Source organism: Macaca nemestrina, chromosome 10 (assembly GCF_043159975.1).
Source record: "Macaca nemestrina isolate mMacNem1 chromosome 10, mMacNem.hap1, whole genome shotgun sequence".
Lineage (NCBI taxonomy): Eukaryota > Metazoa > Chordata > Mammalia > Primates > Cercopithecidae > Macaca > Macaca nemestrina.
Genome location: NC_092134.1, coordinates 29509367 through 29530661, shown reverse-complemented (window position 1 = coordinate 29530661; position 21295 = coordinate 29509367). Strand labels below are relative to the sequence as shown.

The window sequence follows — 21295 nt, the reverse complement described above, 5'->3', positions numbered from 1 at the left end:
GAAGGCAAGGGATCAAATGGGGTGAGAACATTAAAAAGAAAAAAAAAAGGTATTTTAGCAACAAAGATAGGATGTGCATGAGATCCCAGTGCTCAAGTGAAGTGTGCCAAGTGCTAAAATATTAAATATAAGGTGACAATTATTATAAAATAGATATTACCAACATCAAATACAGACTCTCCTAACGTTACTGTGACCATGATGGAGTTTGGGTCTGAGAGCCAGTTCATGCGGCCAGTACAGAACCCATCTGCAAAATGACCCCATGTGCTTCTGCTCCTGGACAGGCTGCCTGTAACTGTTTGCCAGCATACACTGGAGACGGAAAGGTCTGCACGCTCATCAACGTCTGCTTAACTGTGAGTATGGCTCTATGGTGGATGTCCTTCAAGCCTCAGAGCCGGGGTGCCTGCCACCCCACTTCTAGGGGATGCAGAGTTGAGAAAATATTCCTCTGGAGGCCTCATAGCTGTGTGTTGACCATGAGGTTCATTTCTCTGGCACATTCCATTGTAATGTTGGGGAGAAAGGAGAGAAGGCACCGTCTGCTACCCCCAGCCTGCCCCTTTGGCTGTGGCATATTGAGCTAAGTCTACCCACTTGCTTATCCCCCATCCATATAGCCAACTCTTATGAAAAAGATCCCTTTCCCTCTTTCCACCAAGCATGTTTCTCACCTCCTCCAGGAAGCCCTCTTAGGTAAACCTCACAGCAACTTTCCACTCCTCCTTCTCCTAGACTTACACGTAGGAATCCACAGTGAGTGCACTCTGAGTCAACAATATAGTGTAGCATTCCAAAAGCTAGTTCTGTCATCACAGAGGCCTAGAGGACAGGCTAAGGAAGATGAAGATTCTCTCACCCCACAACTACCCTCCATGGCCCCTATCACCCCCATTCTACATGTTAACGCTACCTTAGAACAGAGGATCCAGTTCTAGATGCCTTGCATTGAGCAGGGGTTCATATGGGGGTAGAAGCACTGTGTCTCCTATGTCCATGCACGCATCACTAATTCTCCCAGTTCTCTCTCTCTAAAGAGGAGTTGGGATGTGGGGTGGAGGCTGCCATCAACATTTCAAGGATTGTCACATAACAAAAGGGTTGTTCTTGTTCTGTGTAAGTCCAAGCAGTAGGACTAGGACCAGCGGATGGACAGTAGAAGAAAACAGATTTCTTTAAACTCAACTCAGGTCTTTAGTTAGAACTGTCCAGAGATAGAGAGTTTTGAGAAGTAATGAGCTTATTATAACTCAAGGTATTTAACTATAGGAATAAAGCAACAGATGGGTTATCAACCCAGACAGCCATTTAGATTCCTCCCAGCCCTGATCCATATGACTCTTGGATTTTCAGCTGGTTTGCTTCTTGGGACCTCAGTTTCCTTGGATGGTTATAAATGTCCCTGGAGTTCCCTTTACCACTAACATCTGGGCTTTGACTTTCTTCCTCCAGTCTGTAGGATATTATTGACACACTTCTTGTCTCCGTTTGCATGTTGATCCTGGTAGGAGCAGGATCTTCTGATTCTCTTATAACCCTTGACTGCAGGCTGGACCCATGTTATGCAAACCGAGTAGGAGTTTACTCAGTCATTAATCACTGAGTCTCAAACTGGGCTAGTCACCTACTGCTGCTCAGAGCCTAATTGTCCCAGGCCTGGTGCCTCCAAAGGGATGAGATAAGCCTGCTGACCCAGCATGTCACATCCGGAGCACTTTGTGTGGTCAGCTAGGCCTCTGAAGTCCTGCATCAGCGTCACATTTATATCCACTGCTTGCCAGGGGTCAGCCACTGTGCTTAGGGGTGCCCAGTCATTCTTTCGTTTAATTTCTCTAACAACCATATGAGGTAAGAACAGTTATTAACCCCATTTTACAGACAAAGCGACTCTAGCTGTGCCTCTTTCCTACGACTGCTATAACAAACTGCCACAAACTGAGTGGGTGAAAACAATAGAAATGTATTTTCTCACAGTTCTGGAGGACCAAATCCAAAATTAAGGTGCCTGCAAGGATGTGCTCCCTCTGAAGGCCCCATGGGAAGGTCCTTCCTTGCCTCTTCCAGCTTCTGGTGGCTCCAGGCATTCCTGGCCTGTGGCCATATCACTCTAATCTCTGCCTCTGTCTTCACATGGCCTTCATTTCTGTATCTGTGTCTTCTCTTCCTCTTGCAAGGACACTTGTGGCATTAAGTGGTTAATCTAGGATGATCTTATCTGGAGATCCTTAATTACATCTGTAAAGACTCTTTTTCTAAATTAGTTGCATCCACAGTTGCATCCAGTCCTTAGGACAGTTCAACCCACCAGGCTGGGAGGAGTGAAGGCCCTTGCCCAAGGTCACAGACCTAGTATGTGGCATGGCCAGAACTTGAGCCTATCTCTGTCTTACTCAAGATCTGCGCCCTTGACCATTTCTTGGGGGTGCTTGTTCTTCCTACAAGGCCCAGTCCCAACACCTTGTTTTCCTGTTTATATTACTTCCCACCTGAGAGCCGCCAGCTGTTGACATGAGAACAGTGCAGACACCCTGTAATTAAGACCCTTCTTCAGTTTAGGCTCCCATTATCTCCTTGTGTTGATCTGGCAAGTTCCTCAAGAGATCAATGTCCTCTACATGAAACAGTTATGTAAGGATAATAAAGAAGCTATAGAAAAGATGGGGGCTAAGATATGAAGCTGTTACCAATAGAACTATGGCCAGCTTAATTTTCACAGGAATTCTTCCATGGGCCATTCATGTTTTGTAAAAAATGGCCACCTTGTCTTGGACAAATGACTCCTGATACAGCTGACCTGGGAGATTCTGAAGGTCCTTTGCTACTGTATCTCAGCAACATATTCCCGTAGGAATTAACTCTATTGCAAGATTGTAAAATTATAGGCCATAAGGGGCCAGGCAGGGGATAATATCAATAGGAAGACCCAAATCATGTTGCCGCTCTAATGAGGAAACATCTACTCCAACTGACTGGTACTCTAAACTGTGTCAGCCCAGTGTTGACAGTACTCCTGCTATTTTAAAAGATATGAAAATTTATGAATTTGTATGTAAATTTTACCAATTTTTAAATGATGGTAATTAATTTCAGAAAGCTCTTTTAAATACTGGGCTAAACAAACAAAATAGTCCTGATGCTAAATCTAGCCCAAGAACAATTATTTCTGCTCAAATCCTACCAACAAGGACTGTGAAACATTGTCTTTCGTGAGTTAGTCCCCAGTCCAAACTACTTTAGTCCATTTGTGCTGCTCTAATAGCACAGAGGATACCTGAGACTGGGTAGCTTATAAGCAATAGAAATGTATTTCTCACATTCTGGAGGCCGGGCAGTCCAAGATCAAGGCACTGGCCAGTTCTGTGTCTGCTGCAGGTCAGCTTCCTGGTTCATAGATGGTGCCTTCTTGCTCATTGGTAGAAGGGACAACTGAGTTCCCTTGGGTCTCTTTTTTCTTCTCTTCTCACATCAGAAGGGTAATGTGCCAATGTTGTAACAAGTTTTGAGCGAGGCACATCTCATAGAAGAGTGTGAAAACCCAATATCAAGCTAATGAACCACAAAAAGATCTCTCTTTTATAAGGGCATTAATCCCATTTATAAAGGCTTTGCCCTCATGACCTAATGACCTTCTAAAGGCCCCACCTCCTAATGCCATCACAATGAGGGTTAGGTGGGGGACACAAACATTTAGACTAGAGCAGGAGGCAAGCATGTTGATGGGACAGAGACTGGATGAGATGGGAAGGGTTGTAGTGATCGGACAAGGTCTCTCTGCAAAGGTGACTCATTCCTGAATGTTGAGAAGTGGGCAGCCACATGAAAATCTTAGGGAAAATGTATAAACAAAAGGAAGAGCAAGTCAGGGGTCCTGGGAACAGGAAAAGCTTGGCATGTTCTGGGAACTGAAGAGACAGCCAGTGTGACTGCAGTAAACGAATAAAAGGGAGGTGGTGAGGGGCCAGATCACTTTACACCATGTAGGCTATGCTGTGGAGCTTATATTTTATTCCAGTTATGACTAGGAAGCCACTGGATGATCATGTAGGTCAATATCAATGTCTGGCTTGGCTCTCAAATCTCATTCTGGCTGCTGTGATGACTGTGCATGATAGGGATTCAAAAGCACAACCAAGAAGACCATGTAAAAGACTAATAGAGCAGACCAGGAAAGACCAGAGTGGTTTGACTGAGCTGTAGCAGTGGGTATAATAAGAAGTCGCTGGGGCCAGGTGTGCATGGTGGCTCATGCCTATAATCCCAGCACTTTGGGGCGCTAAGGCAGGTAGTTCGCTTGAGCTCAGGAGTTTGAGACCAGCTTGGAGAGAGAGAGAGGGAGATAAATCATTGGACAGGGGATGCATTTTGGAGATAACCAACAAGACCTGCTGATAGACTGGATATGAGAAATACAAGGAAAAGGAATCAAAGACACTATCTAGGTTTTTTGCTGAGACATGTTGGTTCCACTCATGAAGATAAGGATGGCTTAGAGATGAGGAAGCGTTGAGTGAAACATCAACAGGTCTGTCTTTTTGTTGAGTTTGAGTTGCTTGGTAGCCATTCAAGTGAAGATTTCCAGTGAAATGTAAGCCTGAAAGAGAGATCATGACAGAAGTACAAATATAGGGGTCATTGGCACAGAGATGGTATTTAAACACAGGGGACTGGCTGAAGCACAAGATGAAAGTTAGAGGCAAAGATGGGGCAGGCAGAGGGGCCCTGGATATTAAGCCATTGAGCAAAGGAAGAAGAACCTACAGAGAAGACTCAGTAAAAAAGCCCACAATATGGAAGGAAAACCACCTATCAAGTATAGTGTCAACAGAGGCCAAGAGAAGAAAATGTTTCAAAAGGAGTGATTGTACAGGCAAAGGATGTTGAGATGTCACCTAAGTTCAGAGAAGAGAACTGACCACTGCCTTCTCAAGGTCTCAGTTCTTGAAGACCTGGATCAGGGTGGAGGCTTGTGTAAAGGTGGGATCAAGAGCCTAGAAGTAAGTTGAGAAAAAAATTGGAAGTAAGGAAAGTAGAAACATAGACAACATTTGCAAGGATCTTCCTGGGCAAATAAATGGGCTAGTTAATGGAGAAGGATGTGGACTGAAGGAAGCATTGTTTATAACACTTGACTCTGGAAAATTTTAAACCTACGTTAAACTAGAGCAACTAATACATGAACCCATCTGTACCTGACACTCAGGTGCAAGACTCAACTCATGGTCAGTCTTTGTTCATCTATACCTAGTGGGTTCTCTTAAAGGAAAAGCGAAAAGAGAGTTTGACTTTTTTCAAGATAAGTAATATGAAGGCATGTTTTTGTGCTGGGGAGTATGATCTGATAGAGGAGAGGAGGTAGATTGTTACAGGAGGAAAACACAGGAAGGGGTGAGAGGGAGTGGGACCCAGAGCCCAGGTGGAGGCATCAACCTCAGAAGCAGATGTAGTGTCAGTCAGTCTATTAGTCAGTGATGAACTAGTGAGTCCATTAATGAGTCAGTCCATTAGTTAGTTATTTGTTAGTACGCTTGTTAAATAAGGAAAGCAGAGTCCATGAGTTCAGACCCAACCAAGTGGTGAAGCTCAGGATGGGGAGATGAGGTGGTTCTTGTTACCTGTGTCTCTTTTCTGCATGAAGTACAAGTGGGGCTCATCAACTAAGATGAGAGGACAGTGATTGAGAGTTGAGAAAAGTGAGGAGTGGAATGTCATTTGTATTAGTCAATTTTCATGCTGCTGATAAAGACATACTCCAGACTGGACAACTTACAAAGGTTTATTGGGCTTACAGTTTCTCATGGCTGGGGAGGTCTCATAATCATGGTGGAAGGTGAAAAGCATGTCTCACATGGTGGCAGACAAGAGAGCTTGTGCAGGGAAACTCCCATTTTTAAAACCATCAGATATCCTGAGACTCATTCACTATTACAAGAAGAGCACAGGAAAGACCTGCCTCACAATTCAACCACTTCCTACCAGGTTCCTCCCATGACACATGGGAGTTGTGGGAGTTATAATTCAAGATGAGATTTGGGTGGGAACACAGCCAAACTGTATCATCTCTAGAGAGAGGGAAATTAAATGTACTGCAAAAGTGCAGGCATCCATGTGCATACCTTTGAAGGAAGTCCGGATAGCACGTATCTGTGACTTTCGCAGGCAATGCACTGCCAGCCCGGCAGACTCAGAGAAGTTAGAGTGGGGCCCAGGAGGGCTAGGGATTTGCCAAGCCATAGTGATGGAGGGAGAGAAGAGCCAGGGAGACTCACAGTGCTCCACCTTGCCAGCTGGCTGAGGGCCAAGGGGGCTGAGTGGGTGGGCAGAAATGCTGGGGAGAAAGAAGTAAGCTCAAAGGAGGGGAGGTCCCTGTGGACCAAAGGAGGTTGGAGACTGCACTATTAGAAGAGATAAGTTGAAATGATAAAAGTTGGTGGCCAGAGAGAGAGAAGGATGCTTGAAATGGAGCTCTCAGGAGCAGTCAGTGCACTTTAATGTTGACTGCAGAGCCAGAGGGTGTGGGCAGAGGTGGTAGAGGCCATTGACAAGGGTATTGACACTGGGAAGGATGGCAACATCAAGAATGAAGAGGAAGGCAGTCATCCAGGCACCACCATTAGAACCAAAGAGTAAAATCTAGTGAAGGATTATGGATACTATGTGTTCAAAGGATGAAGGTGTGGAAATGTTTTGGAAGTGACAATGTACAGTAAGAAAGACACTCTCCCAGAACAGCCAGGACATTGCCACTTCAATCCCTCACCAGTGTGGAGGTAGTGGAAGAAAACAGCTTCACTTGAGAGGCATAGGAAGGACAATGTTTGCAGGAGACAGAGACCTCTGCAGGAAGAGGTGAAGAGAGCTTACTAAGAAGAGGTGAGAATGTCAGAAAGTTGCTAATGGCAATGAGTTTGAGAAAGCATGGGGAAGGGTTTGCAAGGAAGGGGCCTATGGGGTCAGATGATGCATGTGTAGAGGAACATGGGGTGAGTGTCCCTGCAATGAGTGTTCCCAGGGGTGTTAACTTTGAACCGTGCTTTGCTTTGTTTGTATTTTAGATCTCTACCCATCTTCCACACCTTATGAGATCTTTGAGGGCTGGGACAGTGTGTTCTATTTTATACCACCTGCCTTCTGTCTGATAATGGTTACCTTTTCCTATGATCAAAATTTAGCTTAAAGCTGGGAAGTATCAAACAGGTGGAATCTTACTAGTTAATACCTGAATGCTGAGAACTTTCCAATTTGGCAACTCTGGGCTTACCTGTACAGGGCTGGAGATCTGCTCAAAGGGACCTGTGATCTTAGGATACAAGGCCAGGTGAATAAGATGCCCCTATGAGCATAGGGAATTGGAAGGCAAGCTCGGGCAAAGGACAAACAATTCAAATGAATCGAAGAAAGTGAGACAAAAAATGAATTCCAACCAAAAATGAATCCCAACGCAGAATTGCTTTGTAAATATCGGTAGAGCTGGCAAACTAACTGGTCTAATCCCCATTCCTTGCCCCTTGGCAATTTTACCAGAAAAATGGCGGCTGTAGTGAATTTGCCATCTGCAACCACACTGGGCAAGGAGAAAGAACTTGTACTTGCAAGCCAAACTACGTCGGAGATGGATTTACCTGCCGTGGCAACATTTATCAGGTAACGCGAGACATGTTTCCATAAAGTAAACTCTACTTCCCTAAAAATGCCAAGAATCCACGTAGCTAAGGAATATTCAAGAGCTTGGTGAAATCTAAAGCGCTGTAAAAATATGAAAGACAATTTTATATAAATCAGCAACGGAAAGAAATTTTGTCTTCCTCTGGGAATTCATTTGACCTGCGAAAGAATGTAATGTAGGGATTAAGATGGACTGTCAGCTCTGGAGTCAGAAACGCCTGGGTTTGAATTCAGTTCTCCTGGTTAGTAATGTGGCTTTGAGCATATTATGTCACCTCTCTGTGTATCAGTTTTCCAATCTGTAAAAGAAAATAATGATGGTACCAACTCCATCAGCTTGTTAAAGTAATATGTGCAAAGGACACAGAGTGCTCAGTAGCTCAACCACATTACCATGGTGTGGATTGCTGCACGTGCATGTGTGCGTGTGCATGCGTGCATGTGTACATGCACATGTTAAAATGTACATGCATGTGTGCATGTGTGTACGTGTGTGTGCTTGTGTGTACATGCAGGTGTGTGTGCACACTGCATGTGTGCACACGTGTGTGCGCATGTATGTGTGTGTACTGAGCATAGTGGTTGAGGCAATGTGATCCTTGCAGGTTTCTGCCTATTATAAAGTAAATGTTCAGTTATTTAAAGAGGGATGAAAATGTTCTGGCTGATCAAATATTGTTAATAGAGTAACCAAATCTGCCCTAAACCTATAAATGATTTTTTTAAAATATTTGAACATCAGAAAAGGCTCTTAAAGTTCAGATACTTCTGGAAATGGCTGAACCTTTCTTTCATAAATCAGATGGCGATTCCAGAAAGGTTATAGAATTCACACTATGTCCACATAGTCATTAACTGAACATTAATTGTCAGCCTACAGATGAAGCTCCAAAAAGGCCCGGTGTTACAGATTTCCAGTTGAAGGGATAGCAGAGAAATCATCCTGTGACAACCCTGTATTGTTCTTACATATATTTCACAGGCATTAACTGAAACTACTGTTTGTTTGCAGGAGCTTCCCAAGAATCCGAAAACTTCCCAATATTTCTTCCAGTTGCAGGTAAGAAATGTACATGTCTAACCATAAGAGTTCAGCCTAGGCCAGGTGCAGTGGCTTATGCCTGTAATCCCAACACTTTGGGAGGCCAAGGCGGGCGGATTGCCTGAGCTCAGGAGTTCGAGACCAGTCTGGGCAACATGGCAAAACCCTGTGTCTTTTAAAAATACAAAAAAAAATTAGCTGGGCATGGTGGCGCAGGCCTGTAGTCCCAGCTACTTGGAAGCTGAGGCATGAGAATTGCTTGAACCCAGGAGGCAAAGGTTGCAGTGAGCTGAGATCATGCCACTGCACTCCAGCCTAGGTGACAGAGTGAGAAACTGTCTCAAAAAAAAAAAAAAAAAAGTTCAGCCTCAAACCAAATACAGGATAAACTGGTAGCCTCTAGAGCTAGTGAGGGTAGAAGAAAGTATGGGACCCTGAATTTCTAGAATTTTCTGCATAAGAATGTAGTATGTGAAAAGACTCCCATCACACCAGTAGAGAAAAAGGTATGACTGGGACAACTGGTTAACACTTGGGGTAAAAAAATTGTTTGATCTTTCTGCACATCATACATCTGAATGAGATTCAGAGGTAAGAATAAAATACAAAAACTAGAATAAAATCATAAAAATATAAGAAATAAGATTTTAATAAAATCATTAAAAACTAGAAGAAAATACGCTCATAGTAACCATATGATCTTAGAATTGCAAGAAGACAATTACAACAGTTGAGTATATCAACTTATGTTTTATGTTTGTATTATTATCCTAATGATATAAAATACTGATATATGCAAGAGACATTGGAAAAAAATACCTGAAAATAATAAGATCTGCTTCTAGGTGGTGGGACTAGGGGGGCAGCTATTATTTTTTTCTTTGTGCTGTATTTTCAAAATCTTTAATACAATAAGCAAGTGTTAATTTTATAATGAGAAAAAAACACACGCACACGATTTCGGTTACGGAGAATCTGGGTTTCATTTGAATCCGAGACTGAAACACAGGTCTCCTCATCCAGTCTTTGTTTCAGCCAGGTGCCATCATCTCTGGTATCAGCTCAAGCCCCTGCATGTACTGATGTTAAGTGATGTGTAAGCCCCACCTTTCTTCCCGCAGGAGCATTTCGTGAAAGATCTGGTCGGCCCAGGCCCCTTCACTGTTTTCGCACCTTTATCTGCAGCCTTTGATGAGGAAGCCCGGGTGAGCTCAAGACTGAGGGTGGAAGGGGGAGGTCTGCGGCTGGAACACAGTCTTTGGACCTCGCCCGGGAACCGAGACTGGAGATGTTTCTAAGCAGGAGATCTAAGATCAGGTTGGAACTCACCAGCAATAGAAGGGGCTGCCTCTTGGCACAGGGACCCCTATCAGGAGAAACATTCAGGTGGATTTGGGGTAACCACTGGCCAGAGACTTTCTAAAAGACATTCCTGAACAACGTATGAGGTTGGAGAAGATGAACAATTCTCAAGTGAATTAGACCTCCCATAAACAAAAAACGGGTGTGGAGGGAGAGATGCTGGGTTAAAGAGATTTAAATATTCTTTTCTTGCAGGATTTATCAGAGCCTTTACTGTTCTAATATTCACAGGGGCTCTTCATACTGGATTGCCCATTCGTAAAAATAATAGGTAACATTCATTGTAAGTGTGTCAAGCACTATTCTGAGTGCCCGCCTTAGATTTACTCATTTGGTCCTCACAACAACCCTGTGAGTTGAGTGCTGTTGTGATCCCCATTTTATAGCTGTGAATACTGAGGAAAGTAGCTTTTCCCAAGATCACATGACTAGCAGGGGGTGGAGCACAGACCCAAACCTGAGCCCATGTACTTAACCACTGCACACCCAGCCTCTCTTTGCCTATATTTTGGACACCAGCAAAGCAGAGGCACAAAAATAGTTTTTGAAAGAACTTGGCACTTTATAATTCAAAATAAAAAGTCATTAAAGGAGTTATAAAACATGAGAATTTTGTGGGTTTTTGATTACACTTACTTTATGGTTAATATTGTTTGTTTGTTTGTTTGTTTGTTTTTGAGACAGGATCTTGATCTGTCACCCAGGCTGGAGTGCAGTGCCACGATCTCGGCTCACTGCAGCCTCTACCTCCTGGGTTCAAGTGATTCTCATGCCTCAGCCTCCAGAGTAGTAGTTTTAGTAGAGATGGTGTTTTACCATGTGGGCCAGGCTGGTCTCGAACATCTGGCCTCAAGTGATTCGCCCGCCTCAGCCTCCCAAAGTACTGGGATTACAGTCGTGAGCCACTGCACACAGCCTTGTTTGTATTTTGAATTCCAAATGGAGATACGTCATGATCCTCCCAATACTAAAGGTTTAAATCTGGCACTGATACCTCTCCAAGAGGGGGATATACCATGCAGTGTTTCCCAGAAAATTCTTTTTTGAGGATCATCTCACAGAACTTGCGATCTTTGCAACATGTATTGTGAAATCCCGGGCCAGAGGAACCCCATGTTCCTTCCACACTGAGATTCCACAATGGAGGCAGGAAAGGAGCTAGAGTCACTCCTCCCTTTTGTCTGAACAGTCTCCACTCTATAATCCTGACCACTCTATAAAGCTTACCTCCCGGAGTCTGGGTGGGCCGAGAGGTGTGGAAGAGAGAATGGAGGAGAGGAGAGCCAAATGGCACATTGCAGCACAAGGCTCCTGCCTCTGGCTGGAACCCTCTGATTTTCTGTTACAGGTTAAAGACTGGGACAAACAAGGCTTAATGCCCCAGGTTCTTCGGTATCATGTGGTCGCCTGCCACCAGCTGCTTCTGGAAAACTTGATATTGATCTCAAATGCTACTTCCCTCCAAGGAGAGCCAATAGTCATCTCCGTCTCTCAGGTAGATACCAGTTATCCTTAGCTCCTCTCTCCCCTAGATCATGTCCTTTGCAGGAACCTGGATGGAGCTGGAGGTCATCATCCTCAGCAAACTAATGCGAGAACAGAAAACCCAATGCTGCATGTCCTCACTTACAAGTGGGAGCTAAATTAAGAGAACTCCTGGACACATAGAGAGGAACAGCACACACTGGACCTACTGGAGGGTGGAGAGTGGCAGGAGGGAGAGGATCATGAAAAATAATTAATAGGTCCTAGGCTTAATACCTGGGTGATGAAATAATCTCTACAACAAACCCCCTGACACAAGTTTACCTGTGTAACAAACCTGCATATGTTCCCCTGAACATAAAATTAAGTTTCTTTTTAAACAAAGAAAGTGCCTTATCCTTAGGTCCGCTTTCTCTTTTTCTTCCTTAAATTAATATAAGAAATAATAGACCAGGCGCAGTGGCTCATGCCTGTAATCCCAGAACTTTGGGAGGCTGAGGCGGGTGGATCACAAGGTCAGGAGATTGAGACCATCCTGGCTAACACAGTGAAACCCGTCTCTACTAAAAATACAAAAAATTAGCCTGGCATGGTGGCGTGCGCCTGTAGTCCCAGCTACTCAGGAGGCTGAGGCAGGAGGATGGCGTGAACCTGGGAGGCAGAGCTTGCAGTGAGCCAAGATCGCGCCACTGCACTCCAGCCTGGGTGACAGAGCAAGACTCTGTCTCGAAAAATAATAATAATAACATATGTTAAGTGATTTCTGTATGCAGGCACATAGTATTTGATGTGTACTAACTCATTTAATCTGCAAAATATTCCCTTGATATAGACAGCGTTAATCCTTAATTTCCGAATAAGAAAACTGAGCTCAGAAAGGTTAAATAGCTTGTCCAAAGTCGCACAAAGAGCAAATATTAGAGCAGGATTAAAACCAGAGGCAGGCCTCTCCAAGTAGTAAATAGAACTGCTTTTGGTCGCATTAGTCAGAAGCTGGAAAGGTTGAAAGCTTTTGATCCAAGTCACTTGACCAGGCTGGTCCAGTCCCTCCTTACTACAGAGAAACAAATGGTGACTGTAGAATTCCTTGCAGAAGGAGGAAAACCAGGGGAGGAGGTATAGAACAAATATAAAAGAAGCCAATTTTGAGCTGCTTGCTTGCTTCATACTGGAGAATCATATTGAAATTAGTGTTTTAGATGATTCTATGTTATAATTAACTTCTCCAGGTGAAAATTACATGTTATCTCTGTTTTCACTTTATAATAATAAAAATACACTCAAGTATTAACTTGGATATTCAGGTTTTTGCTCCTGATAATTTAACACATTGGTAAAGCATTCTGTGAGAAGGAATTTTGTGTCTATTTCACTTTGCACTCATTTCTTTTTTGTTTTTGGTTGATTTCAGGGCACAGTGTATATAAATAATAAGGCTAAGATCATATCCAGTGATATCATCAGTACTAATGGCATTGTTCATATCATAGACAAATTGCTATCTCCCAAAAATTTGCTTATCACTCCCAAAGACACCTCTGGAAGAATTCTGGTAGGTAAACTCTCTCATATTTTCAGCCTGGAGTGACTCAATACATTATCATCTCTATTCTGATTCGAAGTCATCATTTTGAAACATTTTCTTTTTCGGCTTCAATCCTAAGCAATTATTAAAAGCCTCGTAAACATTATTCTTAATAATAAGTAAATAAGTAAAAGTCTTAAATTGTTAAGCAGATTTTATATGTTTTTCTTTAGCATCCACGAGGGCAGGTAGTCTTACATAGGTTTAGAAGATGGAGAAAGAGAGGAAGGAAGGGAAAGAAAGAAAAAATCTGGAGTAAATCTCCTTCTCAATTGACAGAAAATGTAATTTTAACTTTTATTTTTATTTATTAATACAGGTCAAGGTCTTTCATTGCAGAACACAGACTCCACTATACTTAGACCAAAAGTTTCTTGAGATAGTAGATACATCATCAAATCTCTGGAAGGGTAGAGACTAATTCAGATGCTACACAGCTGGGAGCAGAACAGCCCAGGGAGGCCTACAAAGGGTAGACACCTGGCTGGGTGCAGTGGGTCACACCTGTAATCCAAGCAATCTGGGAGGCCAAGGCAGGCAGATTGTTTGAGTCCAGGAGTTCAAGACCAGCCTGGGCAACATAGTGAAACCCCATTTCTACTAAAAATACAAAAAACTAGCCAGGCGTGGTGGTGCATGCCTATAATCCCAGCTACTTGGGAGGCTGAGGTGGCAGAATCACCTGATCCCAGGATCAGATGCTTGCAGTGAGCTGAGGACAGTGACCTGAAATCATGCTACTGCACTCTAGTCTGGGCAACCAGAGTGAAATCCTGTCTAAAAAAGTTTTTTTAGTTACACACACACACACAAAGGGTGGATACCTAAGCTGATAACCTTACCACCACCACCAGGCTGTTCTGACTGTCCTGGCTGCCACAGCTCTGTGACTGCCACATGTCTCCAGCCTCACCACCTTGGACACTAGACACTGGGCTATAGATGTCCCCATTGTGCTTGCCAGAAGGGTTGATCTCCCTTCTACCAGCTGCATCACCTCATATTATTTCTTTCCACCAAGAAGCTTTGCACAAGTGCTTCTGCTTGGAGGACCTTATATCACATGTGGGGCTCTAGCTGCAAGGGAGTCTGGGAAAAAGTAGCACTTAGCCTACTAGTCTCTAGAATGCAGAAAAGTGCCGTCAGAAGAGAGCTCAAGCAGGTGCTGATGAGCCCATCTGTATATCTGCCGGGTTATGTTACCTTTATTTTTTTCTCTTGAGCGCTTTTTAAATTCCTTGTAAACTGTATAAGGAAAAGTTTCATGCTCATTCTTATTATCTTTGCAGCAAAATCTTACGACTTTGGCAACAAAGAATGGCTACATCAAATTTAGCAACTTAATACAGGTAAAAATTTAGGGGAAGTTGACTCAGAGGATAACCTGCCTAACAAAGTTTTGTTTTGTTTGTTTTGTTGTTTCTGTTTTGCTTTTTTTTTTTTTTTTTTTTTTTTTTTTTTTGAGACGGAGTCTTGCTCTGTCGCCCAGGCTGGAGTGCAGTGGCGCGATCTCGGCTCACTGCAAGCTCCGCCTCCTGGGTTCACGCCATTCTCCTGCCTCAGCCTCCCGAGTAGCTGGGACTACAGGCGCCCACAACCGCGCCTGGCTAATTTTTTTGTATTTTTAGTAGAGACGGGATTTCACCGTGGTCTCAATCTCCTGACCTTGTGATCCGCCCGCCTCGGCCTCCCAAAGTGCTGGGATTACAGGCGTGAGCCACCGCGCCCGGCCTCTGTTTTGCTTTGACATCAGTCAGCTGTCGCAGGATCTGCATGGGCAAGTCTCAGTTTTCTGGAAAGCAAAGTCATTCTCTGCCACTGCCTTCTTAGAATGTTATGTGGCTTGTTGAGCTACGTAATGTACATTGGCTGAGTTAGAAATTGAGGATTTGAGGCTGGGGAGAGGGAAAGAAATTGAGATGTGGCAGCAGTGTACTAGGTGCTTCACATCTGGAATTATCAACTCCATTATAAAGATGGGGAAGTTGCATTGGAAAGTTGGGAACTCTATGCCTGTGAGACAGGTAGAAATTAAAACCATATCTTTCTGGCAGGCATGGTGGCTCACGCCTATAATTTCAGCACTTTGGGAGGCCAAAGCAGATGGATCACTTGAGGTCAGGAGTTCAAGATCAGCCTGGCCAACATGGTGAAACTCCGTCTCTACTAAAAATACAAAAATTAGCTGGGCATGATGGCATTCACCTGTAGTCCCAGCTACTTAGGAGGGTGAGGCAGGAGAATTGCTTGAACCCAGGAAACAGAGGTTGCAGTGAGCCAAGATCACACCACTGCACCCCAGCCGGGGTGACAGAGTGAGACTCCGTCTCAAAAAAAACAAAAACAAAAACAAAAACAAAAAAAACCATATCTTACTGACTTCAGAGATTGTTCCCATGAATTGAATAGAAACTTCTAGTATGAACAACAGATTGCAGAGAAGAATAGGGAGGAGCAGGCCAAGCATCTTTCTGAGGCTCCCTCTTCCCTGCTCCTCAACCCTGAGCAGTCCCTGGGGACTCCAGAATTTGACTTTCTGATTTGCTTTCCAAGAAAATATAGGTCAGGATGGGCACAGTTGGCTCATGCCTGTAATCCTAGTACTTTGGGCAGCCAAGGCAGGAGGATTGCTTGAACCCAGGAGTTCAAGACTGGCCTGGGCAACATGGCAAAACCCCATCTCTACAAAAATACAAAAATTTGCAGAGTGTGGTGGTGCATGCCAGTAATCCCAGCTACTCAGGAGGCTGAGGTGGGAGGATCACTTGAACCCCCGAGGTTGAAGCTGCATTGAGCTGTGATTGTGCTACTGCACTCCAGTTGGGACAACAGAGTGAGACCCTGTCTCAAAAATAAGAAAAAAATTTGTAGGTCAGAATGGCCGGGGTGTGATGGGCCTCTAGTTTCTCTAGCTGCATCACCTTTGAACCATCCAGAGTCCCAGTAAGCTGTGGGCCGGAGCATGGAGGAGAATCCTCAGAGACAGATCCCCTGCCCACATGTCTGGACCTTGCTCATGCCAGCAAAGGGCTGAACCCCTGTGTTTCAGAACTCAGGTTTGCTGAGTGTCATCACTGATCCCATCCACACCCCAGTCACTCTCTTCTGGCCCACTGACCGAGCCCTCCAAGCCCTACCTGCTGAACAACAGGACTTCCTGTTCAACCAAGACAACAAGGACAAGCTGAAGGAGTATTTGAAGTTTCATGTGATACGAGATGCCAAGGTATTTAGTTTACATGCGGATATAAGTGCAAGAATGTCCCCGGGTGGTGATAAAATTCAGCACTGAGGCATTGTGGCCTAGGAACTGTGAGTGCGTCCCCGTCTCCACTGTGTGCAGGAAGCCACAGCATCCCCTGCCCCACTGTGTCCTCCGACTGGCCGTGGTTGATTGGCTCCTGCAGTATACCACATTTGGTTCTGTTCCATGGGCTTGCCATTATTATTATTATTATTATTATTATTATTATTATTATTTACTTTAACCAATACCCAAGAGCATCATTCCTCTCTCTACTGCGGATCAGCCTTTCTGCATTCCTAGTTCTCCTGGCAAAATGGCTGCTGACAACAGTTCTCGAGTTTTTCCAGATGGACTCTTTCTCATCCAGTTCCAAAATTTCTAGGCAAATGGCTGATTGATCCAGCCCTGAACTAATTAACTGTATTAGAGAAGCACGATCATATAGAAACTAGCATGATTATATAGGAACATGCATGATCACATAGGAACATACGTGATATAGGAATAAGCATGATATAGGAACAAGCACAATCATGTAGGAACAAGCATGATTATATAGAAGCAAGCATGATCATATAGGAGCAAGCACGATCACATAGGAGCAAGCATGATCATATAGGAGCATGCACGATCACGTAGGAGCAAGCACGATCATATGAGAGCAGCATGATCATATGGGAGCATATGCACAGTCTTATAGGAACAAGCAAGATCATTTAGGAGCAAACATGATCATACAGGAGCAAGCACAATCATATAGGAACATGGCAGCCATCCTGAGTCCTCATCCAGGACTCATGTTTCTCTCCAGGACCAAGTCTGCCCAGTCCAAGAATGCCAAATGCCCCAACTTCAGTTCATCCACAGCATCTAGATTAGTTTCCCAAGGCTGCCGTCACGCATTACCACAAGCTGGGCAGCTTAAACTGCAGAAATGTGTTCCTTGTAGTAAACAGTTCTGGAGGCAAGATGTCGGAGATGAAGAGCTGGCAAGGTTGTTCCTTCTGGAGGTTCTAAGGGAGAATTTGCTCCATGCTTCTGTCTCTGCCTCTGGTGGTTTCTGGAAATCCTTGGTGCTCCTGGGCTTGTAGTGAATCCCTCCAATCTCTGTTTCTGCCAACACAGGACTGTCTCCCTGGGTGTTTCTGTGCCTTCACGTAGCATTTGCCTCTTGCTTCTTATAAGAACACCATTCATATTAGATTAAGAGTCCACTCTACTCCAGGATTACCTCATCCTAACTAATTACATCTGCAATGACCTCATTTCCAAATAAGATCATATTCTGAGGAATTGGGCATCAGGACTTCAACATAACTCTTTGAGGGGCACAGTGCCGCCCATAACTGCATCCTATGTCATTTCCCAGCCTCATCCACTCATTCTTTCATTTGCTTCATACACTAAGACTGCATCTTCAGAGACTCCCAAGCATAGATGGGGGATGGAAGGGTGATTGAAACCAGTCCAGCTGGTCAACTCTTTCCCTCCAGAAGGAGTTTCCAACCTCCCAGAGAGCCCCCAATTATTCTTCCCATTGGTTATACCTGCGGTCATTGTAATGCTAAAGTTATTATAACTTGTGGGAAAATCTGCATCTGAATTTGGTTTTTTGGTAAAGCTCCTTCGGGCAGTCCCTTCTTCAGCCCAAATTTGGGGCAGTCACGTGGCACCATTGCCCACACAGGTTTTAGCTGTGGATCTTCCCACATCCACTGCCTGGAAGACCCTGCAAGGTTCAGAGCTGAGTGTGAAGTGTGGAGCTGGCAGTGACATTGTGAGTATCATCATGAAGGGTGGTCAGGGAGGGGTTCACACATTCACAGCAAGCTATTCCCCAACCACTGCCCCTTCAAGGAGATGTTCATTTTTTTTCCCCTCCATTCATAACAAGCTCATTTTTTTTCTCACTACCTTCAGAGGTATTTTTCCTGAGAGTGCGTAAGTGGATGTGAAAAACCTGATAAATCCTGGCCAACCCAAGCCCTCTTAGCAGGTGGCAGGAAGCCTTTTACACTGGAAGCTGATTTTGTTTTTTGTGTAGAGCATTTATTTTCCAATGTGAGATACTTTCCTGAAACAGGAAAATATACAGTCATTCCTTTCTCTTCCTTCCCAGCCCCACCACTGTGACCTCACCTCGAACCCTTTCTTGGCAGTCAGAGCCAGCTCTGGGCTATGCCTACCTAGATCAGCCAACTGAGAGGTTTGCAGTTTTTACTTCCCCTGGTTAGTTCCCGAACAATTCTGCCTTCCTGTAATTCCATATGATGAATGGGTCTAATGGGATTATTCCAACTGCATATCATGGAAAAGCCAAAGTCCAGTGACTTAAATGTGTAAGGATTTATTCGCTTTTATAAAAGAAATCTGGAGGTAGCCAATCCAGAGTTAGTATGATGGCTCAGTAGAGAAGTGCCTTCTGTCTTTCTGCTCTGCAGCACACATGGTTCCAGCCTCTAAGGTCCAGCATGGTTGCTGGAGCTCCAGGCGCCATGTCCACTTTTCAGGCAGTGGAAAGGAGGAAGGGCAAAAGGGATGCATCTCCCAACTGAGTTAATTCCCTTCAAGGAGGATTCCAACAACTTCCATACAACATTCTGTGTACATCTTATGACCAGTATCCTTTGGTGTTTGAATTAGAATTGCATTGAATTTATAACTGAATTTGAAGAGTATTAACATCTTTTCATTCCAACTTTTGGAACATTATCCCAGTGTACACGCTTGAGATTTGTCCTGTCTCCCTAGACCAAAATAGACAACTATCAGAGAAGGATAGTAAGAATGCCTTCTGCTTGTTCTGTGTGTTGATGCAGCTTTCAGAGCACTCTGCAATGTATTATTTAGTCTGATCTGTATAACAATGCTATATTAGAAATCATGTACTCTATTCACCTGGTGAAAAAAAACAGTGAACCACAGAGAGGTTCAGTGACTTGCCTGCGGTCACATAGTACATGAGTGAATATGCAAGGCTTTAACCACAGTTTTCTGGTGTTCCTTCCACAGAGTCACACTATCTCCATCCCATCCATAGATGCTGGGAGTTACCTTGTTTTCCTCTCAAAAGCTTTCTTAAAGCATTTTGTGTATTGGAAGAATAATGTATCCATCAACTTACTAGCTGGGTGACCTCAGGAAAGGCCCTGAGATTGTTGCCAGCATTAAATGAAATAATGTCTCCAAAACCCAGATGATTATGCCTGGTACATGTGAAAAAAGAAATTATCATTACAAAGTTAAAGGCTATCACTTTTACACCCTGGAAAGAAAGCTGAACCAGGCACTTTGCTAGGTGCTGGCACTAAATCAGGAGAGTCGGTTACTACACACAAAGAAGGGCACATCAGTGAAGTTCATCCCTAACCACAGCAAGGCCATCCTTGCTCCACCCTATTACCCACTGCTGACGTTTCGCCTTTGGTAGAGGAAGTGAGGCAGAGGGATCAAGGGGGCAGGCTCTGAGGCTGACTGCCTGGGTGCAAATGCCTGCACCACCATTCACTGGGCAAGTCATTTAACCTCTCACTGCCTTAGTTCCCTCGTCTGTAAATGGGTACTAATAATAGTAGCTACATCCTACACAACCACCTTGGATTGTTGTAAGAATTAAAAGAATTCGCACAGGTAAAGGACTTAGAACAGTATCTGGCACATAATACATGCTGGGTATTTGATAAATGGGGTTTTATTAAGTTCTTCCTGAGTCTTGCAGTTACTGGCCATGTTGCATGTCTGGGAAAGAAGAGATACATTAAAGAGATTGACTATTTCTCTCTCTCTTTCTCTTTCTCTTTCTTTTTTTTTTTTTTTTTTTTTTTCTTTCTCAGGGTGACCTCTTTCTGAATGGCCAAACCTGCAGAATTGTGCAGCGGGAGCTCTTGTTTGACCTGGGCGTGGCCTACGGCATTGACTGTCTGCTGATTGATCCCACCCTAGGGGGCCGCTGTGACACCTTTACTGCTTTCCATGCCTTGGTCAGTCCTAAAAACAGCAGTGTAGTAAGAGAACCTTAAGCCAAAGATGGTCCTCGTGATCCAGTGTGGACCCTGTTATAAAACCATGTAGGGCCTGTCCTCAGCAAGACCAGGACCCAGAAGACCTGGCATCTGGCAACAGGCATCTGCTTCACCCCACACAGCCTGGAATATTCTTGTTTATCCCTCCACCCACTCACCCACCCATTCATTCCCTTATCACTGAGAAAACAGTTCTTGGATACCAACCATGTGCCAACTACCATTCATTTTCCAACGCATCCATCTATTAAGTCACTCATTCATTCAACAAACATTTGTTGAAAGTCTGCCAGATTACACCATATGAAATTGCCATATTGGACAGTCTGGAACCTATGAAAAGGGCAATTTCATATAGTCAGTCTAATATGATATGCCACCCACACCTCTCTTCACTTACCCATTGATTCATTCATTTGACAACATTGATTGAACTTATATTCCCAGGCCCTGCACTGTGTGAGGCATTTTTACATTCTCTCATTCATCCATCCAGCACCTCTACTGAGTACTCCCCTGGAGCCAGCCATTGTGTTCAATACTTAGCTTACCCCTACAATAATCCAATAATAGGAATAGTTGTCATCCACCCTATTGTGTAGATTTAGAAACTGACTCTCAAAGAGGTAAAGTGACGTTACATGGCAAAGTTTGTCACCAGTTGGTATCTGTACCTGGCATCCCCTAGGAATTTCAGTAATTATCCCAAATTTTTTGGATCCCAGTCAGTCGAAGTAGGAGATGAAACCAGTTGTCCTTTCTACCATAGGGGTCTTCTTAATTTCCAAGTTCTATTCCACACATATTTTTCAGTTCATCATTTTTCCTCATCAATCCTCTGAAGATCAAATAGCAGCAAGAATTATTATCCCTATTTATTATAAAAC

General features: G+C 43.9%; 1 protein-coding gene and 1 non-coding gene across 6 annotated transcripts in view; one reads left to right on the top strand and one right to left on the bottom strand.

The window, feature by feature from the left end:
- LOC105497739 (stabilin 2) overlaps nucleotides 1–21295 on the top strand; it is a 168200-nt gene that overhangs the window by 118255 nt on the left and 28650 nt on the right. For all 5 annotated transcript variants that reach the window (XR_011608912.1, XR_011608911.1, XR_011608910.1 and 2 more), the window contains exons 44-53: nucleotides 288–359; nucleotides 7525–7644; nucleotides 8678–8725; nucleotides 9829–9912; nucleotides 11418–11564; nucleotides 12966–13106; nucleotides 14429–14488; nucleotides 16189–16365; nucleotides 18074–18163; nucleotides 20220–20366. Coding sequence is in view for 2 of the 5 variants with exons in the window: in XM_071071220.1 (XP_070927321.1) it covers nucleotides 288–359; nucleotides 7525–7644; nucleotides 8678–8725; nucleotides 9829–9912; nucleotides 11418–11564; nucleotides 12966–13106; nucleotides 14429–14488; nucleotides 16189–16365; nucleotides 18074–18163; nucleotides 20220–20366 (1086 nt within the window). In the remaining 3 variants the exon portion in view is untranslated. The remainder of the gene's footprint in view (nucleotides 1–287; nucleotides 360–7524; nucleotides 7645–8677; nucleotides 8726–9828; nucleotides 9913–11417; nucleotides 11565–12965; nucleotides 13107–14428; nucleotides 14489–16188; nucleotides 16366–18073; nucleotides 18164–20219; nucleotides 20367–21295) is intronic.
- LOC112429479 (small nucleolar RNA U13) lies at nucleotides 3467–3569 on the bottom strand. The gene has a single exon (XR_003021753.1). It is a non-coding gene; the product is annotated as a small nucleolar RNA U13 (small nucleolar RNA).